Source organism: Betta splendens, chromosome 7, assembly GCF_900634795.4.
Source record: "Betta splendens chromosome 7, fBetSpl5.4, whole genome shotgun sequence".
In the NCBI taxonomy this organism is placed as follows: Eukaryota; Metazoa; Chordata; class Actinopteri; order Anabantiformes; family Osphronemidae; genus Betta; species Betta splendens.
The window spans coordinates 5781929-5791084 of NC_040887.2; the positions used below are offsets into that span (position 1 = coordinate 5781929).

At 41.3% G+C, this 9156-nt stretch overlaps 1 protein-coding gene across 1 annotated transcript; it reads right to left on the reverse strand.

Moving 5' to 3' along the window:
- Window positions 1-1847: 1847 nt before the first annotated feature.
- Window positions 1848-8414, reverse strand: slc25a33 (solute carrier family 25 member 33). Its single transcript, XM_029156506.2, has 7 exons — window positions 8237-8414; window positions 6400-6573; window positions 5161-5238; window positions 4029-4129; window positions 3747-3813; window positions 2930-3210; window positions 1848-2835 (listed from the first exon to the last, which is right to left on the reverse strand). Exons 1-7 carry the CDS (start codon window positions 8275-8277, stop codon window positions 2636-2638), a joined length of 942 nt encoding a protein of 313 aa, XP_029012339.1. The 5' UTR covers window positions 8278-8414; the 3' UTR covers window positions 1848-2635.
- Between the last annotated feature and the right edge of the window lie 742 nt (window positions 8415-9156).

Here is a 9156-nt window from a genome sequence, read left to right on the forward strand (position 1 = left end):
CAGCATTTTTATTGCCCAGTTTATAAGTAATTCTAATTTAAGTTCTGTTGGAAAAATACTGAATTTCAATGACTAAGACGTTGTTGGGATTTATTTTACTCATTTGTTGTAACCTCGTTAGCTGTGATCTTGTCCTCAGAGAGGTTTCTCCCTTTTTTTCTCCCTGCGCTGCAAGAAAAGCGAGTAGTAAAGGGAAGGAGGGATGGATGAATGGATGACTGTCTGTCTCCGAGCAGATGTACAATGAGTTCATGTGTAGAGAGGACGATGGCCGTGTTGCTGCATAGCCTTCCTCCAGTGCTATTAACCTCCCTGTCTGGAAGAAGTATGTGTACATGCTACCTACTTCATAAGAGCATAAATAACAACAACAACAACAACAACAACAACGATAATAATAATAATAATAATAATAATAATAATAATACATATGTACATATTTACAGCTCAGGTATGCAGTACTGTGCAGAATTATAAGAAGCATGGGACAGAAACAGTAACTTTAAGCTGCAATTCATTTCACGACCAGCAGATGCCACTAAAGGTTCTGTGTTAAAAAGCTTCGAGTAATGAACCCGTTTTCGATACAAGCTTCAGTGCTTCACAAACGCTTTATTGGACCATCACTAAGCAACGCTAATAAATGCGGAGAGGGGAAACTGAGGCTCGTGCGTCCGCGACAACTGCCACGAGCCACACGCTAGTCAACAGCCAGGGTTCTGCCGGTGCCGAACCGCTCTCCCTGCGGCAGACAGGGGTCACCAGAGCCGCACAGCCGTCGCTCCCCGCTGCTCTGGACCGGGCCGCTGCAAGAACCGCGCACGTACATCAAACAGTGCAAAACGATGAGATCAGCCACGGGTGGTGTTACACCGCTGGCCTCAGACACTAAGGACGTGCTTCTTTAAAATGTAAAATAAGTAAACAAAATGATATAAAACATTTATCCAAAAAGTACGAAACTTGTGAAAAATGTACATATTTGATGCTGACTAATGTTTATATGGTACTTGACTATGATACTTATCTATTATTTATACTATCGTGGGTTTTCTAGGTTTTATATCTTTTGTTTTGTTGAGATTTATATTTATCAAGGTTGTCTTGATGATAGACAGCAATAAAAAGTGCATTCATAATAAACTCAAATAATTGTGTTTTTAAAACTCCATGAATTTTAAACCACCAGGTAATATTTCATGCTTTTTTTGTGTGCGCACATTGTGGGAGCACAAAGAACAGACGTCACTCGAAATGACCTGGAGCTCAATCACCTTTGAAATTGACAAAAAGGCACCACTGAAAAATCACCAGTCACCAAAAGGTCCGTCACCCTGTCGAGTGTAACAAGCCCTTCAGTTTCCATTTAAAAGGAACAATGGGACTGAATTTGCCAAAACCACAACAGGAACGTAGCACTTGTGATGATTCACGCCTGAATTGTGCAATGGCTTAACTCACTCAGTTCCGGTCCTGGGGAACGTTTTCTGTCTCAGACCAGCTTCCTGACAAAGACGACTGACTTTGTCAACACCATTAAGCAACTAGCTCATTTTGGTAACGCACTTGTATTAATGAGGTGAAAACCTGTGAAGGAAGTTAATACATTTAATTCAGCAAATATGAAAAAATCAGATTATGAATTTGTAAGCAAAAAAATTTTATAATCTTTGTGAAAAATTACACTAAAGCTGAGAAATGACTCGAAAAAAATATTCCATTAGTCCCCAGGATTTACGAACGGCAGTGTTCAAATATACCAGTCACCAAACAAAAAAGTTATACAGTTTGTGTTCAAATGAACACGCTTTGTGCTCTCCAGAGTCATAAATAAAAGCATTCCAGTCTCAAGAGGGTAAATAGTTTTATAGGCATTATTCATAAACACAACAAATGACTTGCTTGCAGACCAGACTAGTGAAACAGGAAATGGTACTTAAAGATACTAAAAGGTTGAAATAATATTCTTTTCAGGCATATTGTGATGCTACTGACTGCTCTATAAGCATAAATCTCTTATAGCATCATCCATTAGCTGATTTACTTTTGTGATGCATTTTATTGAGCCACTGGTCAAATAAGCACCTGAGTTCCCACTGAAAAATGTTACCTTATTGATAGAACGAAGACATTCAGGCAAATCTTTATATATTAATGAAAAAATGTCTGTACGTCAAACTTCGGAACCAGTACAGTAAAACAGAAATTTCAAAAATGATCAGTGTGGTCGTGACTATGCAAAGAGGCCGTCTGATTCAGCTTCCCTTCTTTGAATAAGTAGACCAACCTTCAGTCACTTGTGTTGGTACGTTTACCACTGACAGGGGGAACAAATACTGTCATAAAATAACAAGACAAAATAAATTAGTTAACTTAACACTAGTCCTCTAAAAACGATGACCTTTTGCACATGTTCAGAGTTTAGTATGTACCAAAACTCTTAACAAGATTTTAATAAAATAATGTATTTACCTCTTTGGACAACAGAAAAACCTGCTTCAGTTCCACCATAAAAGTCTTTATAACATCACATCAAAAATGTATGTGCTGCTTTTCTTAAAAGTCCCCCAGTGAGTCTTGGGTTTTGCCTGGCATTAGTTATGCGTCAGGGAAACCCAAACATTCAAACACGTCTTTATTTGCTGTCTCCGAGCAGATGTACAATGAGTTCATATGTAGAGAGGACGATGGCCGTGTTGGGGATTTGTCTAATCAGCTGTGGAATGAGTCCTCTGTAAAAAGCTGCATAGCCTTCCTCCAGCGCTATTAACCTCCCTGTCTGGAAGAAGTACTTGTACTTGCTACCTTCCTCACGGAGCCTTGTGCGAATGACCTCTGTGGGGACAAAAACAAAAGAATATTAATCATCTAAAAGGATTCTACTTAACACTTGACTGCGCTGAAATAAACAATGAATGCAGTTGTTTACCGTGTGGATAGGCTATGCAGGATGCACAGCCCTTTGAAAAAGCAGCTGCCAGCATCAGTCTCAGGAAGTCGGATGCCCCTTTCTCCTTCTCGCCGTTCGGTGAGGCAAACTGGCTCTTGGCAAGCTGTTTCTTTAGTGTCTCGTAGATGAGGAAGCAGATCATGGTCTCAGAGATGCCGGCGTAAGATGCAGTCAGGCCTCTGTAGAAACCCCGGACTCCTTCCGTTCTGTAAACATAGCGGGCGCATTGTAGTGCATTCATCTTCTTCTCTCCTCTGGCTCTGAAAGGTCAGAAAGGACAAGTTCGTAAGTAACACACATTATTACATACATATTTATTATTTTGGCTAAATATATATTCTATGACAGCACTGTGGTTTCCTCTTATATAAATCTTGTTCTCATCCCAAGTGTCTTAAATACCCTAGACCAACTTAAAAAAATTTTTTTTAACCTGTTTTTTCTGCACTCCATTCATAAAGTTACCATTTTGTGCAGCAAACCATGTGTTTAATCTTTAAACACAAAGTGAGCAGACCTCATAACACCAGTGCCTTGTGCTCAATGTAAATATAGACTCTTGTTCTGCAAGCAGGCCATTGCGTCAGCATTGCGTATTTACAGCACTGGGTCACACGCTGAGCCTCAAAACACCTGCCTCAAGGACAGGGTAGAATGACTTAAAGGTTTCTGTGAAAAGTCACATCATATCTTTCCATGTGGACGCCACGATATAGGTCACATTGTTTTTAGCAGGTTTAATGCCAAATACTTAAACTAACAAAAAAAACATTGGTGAACTTGTGAGTGTACATACTTCTTCTCCAGCTGCATCCTTGTCTTGACCATCCAGACGGGGTTCATCAGAGAATTGGTAATGAAAGCTGAAAAGAGATTTGAGTTTTGTGTGAACTAACTTAAATTAGCAGAGCATCTGCAAAGTGCATTGCAGACACATACTCACAGGTTTGTTTCAACACAGGGGAGATAAGCTATAGAAACTATATTTCATCATTATCATCATACAGGCCTGCATCATGTTTTATAATTATTCATATTCTTCTTTCAATGGTCTGCAGGGAAGATACATATTGCTCACCTGCAAAACCAGCAGAGGACATGTGTACCACCCCACTGTTAGGGACGAGCAGCCCATTGAACATCTCTTTCGACTTTGAATATGCAGCAAAGTATATGGCTCTGAAACAGAAATGGAGTGATGAGAAATATTCACAGAAATGGTTGTGAAATATTAAACACATGCTTAAATGCTTTTCTATGGTTTCTTTTAGAGGCTGCGCAATAATGCAGATTGTGCCTATTTAGGCTTGACAGAGCAGGACGTATGCCTGCTCTCTCTCCTGATGGGTTCCTGGAAAAGGCCGTCATTGCACCAGAAGGAGCTGAATAAGCACTGGGCTCCAGGGATGTCTACAGAGCTGCTCGGGCCATGTCCAAGTTTAACAGTGAAATTACTGAGCCAAGACTCCTGCCCAGTTACAACACAGAAAGGAAATTTAAAAGGATGATCTTCTGATCAACTCTTTATCGTTTAATATTACTTTTATGGTGCTATAAAGTGTTTATTACAGGTTTATTTTCCTGTTACACATAAGCGTTTACTTTCAGGATGAGTAACCATGGGGAAGCTGGGCAAAGTTCTGACTACTTGTTGACTATAAAAGATAGAACAAAGGTGAAACTGAAATTTCACAAAACGTGCCCACATGACTCAGCAGATCGTCTTGATTTCAAATTAAGGTTCCTGTTACTTTAAGAACATTGCCACAATTGTTAAACTGCAGGTTGTATATTGTGGGCTGTTCATCGTAACAGTTTCCTGTTTGTTCAGCTTATTAATGAGGGCAGCTGGAATGTAAAAAACATACATAACTTGTTTTTTTGCTTTTGTCCAGCTAGCAGCTGTGTTGTAGGAACATTAACAGGTGTCATAAAAGACAAAAACAATATAATCTAATGGTAAATGTACGCCAATATTAACTTAAGTGGGGTCGTAGATAGTGTTTCCATCATCCAATATATGGCTAAGGATAAGGACACTGTGTTTCACTGTGTACTGTGTTTTATTGGTAACTGATATCATTAACACTGAGATTGCCACATATTCACTTGTTAAAACAAAACCAGTGCATAAAGCAGGTGGCCTTAATGGACAACCCTCGTGCCTGTGACAGACAAAACCATTATAACATGCAATGATTCTATTGTACCTTGAAGGGGCCACACCAACAAGGTTTGGTCCGAGGCCACGGAAAAGCGACCTTGGTCCCTCTTTTTCAAGAATTGATCTGAAATTTTAAAAAAAAGTGTTAGAGCCATTAACAATCAAACACAATGAAATATTTGGTAGGGTTTTAACCATTTACACTATGTACATGTTAAACTGCATCTGCATTTATTAAAGTTAAAGAATGAGTGTCTCAGCTTAGCCCTGAAATGTCTTACAAGTCTTACAGCAGGGCGGGTGTAAGACTTGAGCTGGTTTTGCATCTTCTCTTACATCTTCTCTTACACTCTGTCCTAGGAAGTGTTCAGTGTGTCATGTCAGACACACCCTCAAAGTTTTTTTTTTTTAAGTGACCTTCATTCTTTGAATGACTGGAAGCCTGAGGCCAAGCTAAGGTTAACTGCAAACCAAATAGGTTTATGTAATTCACACCTCATCCCATGCTGTGCCACCTGATTCGAACACCTGATACCCAACACATTTTCAGACAATGACTGGCTTAAAAACAAAAAACCCTATTTGCAAGTCATACTTGTGTCCAGTCTTTCCTTGCTTAAAAATTGGATTCAAGGTCTCCAATGACTATCTTATCTCACATTTTACAACCAGTGTGTGAACACAAAAACAAACTTTAAAAGCGCTTAAGAAAATCTGTTTATAGCAGATAAATTATGACAAGGACATATGTTCTCTAAAAACAAAACTTATCTTTGGGCAAAAGCAACTCTCCTGGCCTACAGATAAAGCAGACACCAGTCTAGACCGGTTCAGCCTGAGTCCTCCGTAACCCAAGTATAATATAACACTGACACAGCATCCTCCTCTAAAACCCTTACTTGCTCCTCATGACCAACTGCGGCTGCTTCTAGTCTTACCATCTCTCACCACACAGCACATCTTGCCGAGTGGTGTCAGAAATTTATTGTATTGACCTACACAGCTGGTTCAGAGCACACAATGACGGCCGGACAGTGCGTACTTAATCCCTTTGCGTAGAACAGGATTAGAGGCTTTCATTGTAAAATCGTGTAAAGATGGGGAAAAAGCAGAAGACAGGATCTCTATTGCATTTCCAGAGACTACGTCACAAACTCTATGAGACTCAAACTATTCCTAATACAAAGATACTTTGGCAAATCAAAAGACAGTCGACAGCTAAAACTAATGAAAGAACATTGTGATGATGTTTTCGACCTACAAATAATACAAATCAACCTTTTACCTTAGGACCTGCAGCAGCCCAGGGGTAACAGTTCCCGGTCGGATCACTCCAGCACCACTCAAGGTCCCCAGCTGGACCTGAAAGACGGGCCGGAGAGAGAGGCCAGAGGACTGCAACCGTGTCTTCAACACCTCCAGGGGGCAGGTCACGATGGCACCCACGGTACCACTACAGCTGGAGAGATCACACAAACCAAATGCTTAATGAACACTTTAAATGTTACCAAGGTCAATACATCACTGCAGTACAAATGATTACAGTCAGATTTATGTTCCATCATTTACAAAGCTGGTCCTTTGAGCTTAGATTGAGAGGACATTTATTAAATCATAATACAGTTGAGGATTCACTGGCCAAGTGCAATAATTACTTATGTTCAAAGGTCACTCTTCCCATCTGCAATGGAAACACTCTGTATTAACCCAACCACATCCAGTGCACGGGATGTTCCAGCTCTTGCAAAGAATTGTTTGAGAAGAATCACAGTACAAATCAAAGTACAAAACATTCTTTAATTTAGTTCCTAACAGCTCCCAAAGGCACGTCCTTTATTAACCGTGTCCACAAGTTTGAAAACTGGATTAGACCAAACTAAACTTCTGTAGTTTATGCGAGATACAACTGAGCTAAATAGACCGCACAATCACATCACTATTTCTCTAGCCACACATATCTACATCTAACTATACGGATCCAACTTGATAGTTGGATCAAGTCCTGAACTGCAACTGACAAACACATGTAACTGCGTAGGACGTAATGCACCGGTGCAGATGTTGCACAGCCACTGACCACAATGGCAATAAATACAGGCATAGAACCATGACGAGGGCAAATGTCGGCAAAAACCTGTGAGCATTAATTATTAGACATCTAAATGCCAGGCAACAAGCCCAGAAAGTTCCTGTAGTTACAGTTTGACGCACTGCTGAGGGAGCACATGTAGAACAGTGGTCAAAATCCATTTTAGGTTCGCACTAATGGTTATAAACAAAAAAGGACCAAAGTCGTTTAAATGTGACTTTTCCCAACGCAGCTCATTATGGCGTTATATCACAGCCCAGCAGGTTATATTTATAGAAAGCCTGCTGCAGTCAGGAGTAGCTGCTGGCAGGGCTTCACGAAAATGTGTCTGTTGATAGAGCGCAGAGTCAATGTTACATAACACAGGGAACATAATGTCACGCTAGCACAGGCTAAAGGCTGATGACACTCGTGACTGAGCTATGTCCGACCGCAGCAGCTGAGCGCTGGCTAGCTTAGCGCTAGCACGCGCTCATTAACGTCAGTTTACACCTTATGTGGTTACATGAAACACAGCGATATTAAACAGTAATTCTGCGACCATTCATACGTAATCAAGCTACGTGGCTGAGCGACGAATCAGGAATTAACGTTAGCTAACAAGCTAGCGTTAAGATAAAGGAACGGCCTAGCCGGCGTTAGGTTTAAACAGCCTTAGCTATGACATTAGTTTAAGATGTTTTAATATTATGAAATGATCAATTTGCTCAGAGTCACACAAGAACCACATGAGGACCACGTTTCCACGAACATATTTAATTACAGTGTAAAGATCGGATGCGCTAACGTCAGCTAGCGTAACGTTATCGCTGTCGAAGGCGCTGTCACATGCCGCCGACGGACGTTGGTTCACGAGGCTCCGGTGTGCTCCGTCTTTGGATTTAAATTTAAATCAGCGAGTGAATTCAATTTCTACTGTGTGTGACCCAGAATGCTAAACGGAAGCGGCTCCGGCTAGCACGGAGTTGCATCATGTGTCATTAACCTTGAGAGGTAGACCCCGGTTCAAGGAAGCTCGGCTCCTGTGACTTACCCTCCGGCGAAGAGATGCAGCAGCGTGTCCTTCTGCGCCATTGCTCCTTCTTCAAACAGCCACCATATTCTTGGTATATTAAAAGAAGAGAGGCACGATTTTTTTGAGTCGCTCTGTACGGCTAATCCTCTCCGCACCGGCTCGGAGCAGTCAGTGCGGGCGGAGCTTCGGGGTGACCTGAAGTGCTGGCTGCCGTGACGTCAGAGGGCCGATCGGGGGTGTTGTCCATGACGCAGCGACATGTGCTCCCCACCTTGGGAGCGTTTGGCCTTTCTCAGGTTGTTACACAAGTTTCACCTGACACAAACATCACACAAACAACATTTTGAACTTGGGTGTCCCCTGTGTCCTTCAACAGTCTCAGTATAAAATATTGCACTTAATGGTTTACAGGATAATCCAGAATGTATATTCAGTAACGCAGGAGTTTAGTGGAGCGTTAACATGCGCATCAAAAGGATTTTTACTGGTGAGTTCTACCCAACCATGAAGAAACGAAGCAATAATGTGGAGAGTTAGTCTACTCATTGTTGTTTCCTCTTGATAGTGATTATGATTAGCCTCATACTCAGTCCCACACACACTTATAAATGAACTGATTAACTGAGAAAATTATCAGCTGTTTATTTTCAGATGTTACAGGAAAACAAGTGCTCCTCTATGGTGATGTCTTGTATCTACTGGGTGCGGCAGCCCTTGTGTGGTTGCATTGCTGTTTGTGTTATGTAGTCTCAGCAGATCTGGACCCATAATCATCGGGGAGGATCCACCTGGGCCCAGCCTGTCTGACGACAGAGCGGCAGCCAATATCTAGGCTGTCACTTTGTCTTGGATCCTCTCGTATAGGTTTAGTTGCTGCTGTGGTTTTGGCCTCATTTTACAGCACACCATGCATTACAACATCCACGCAGAACATTGTT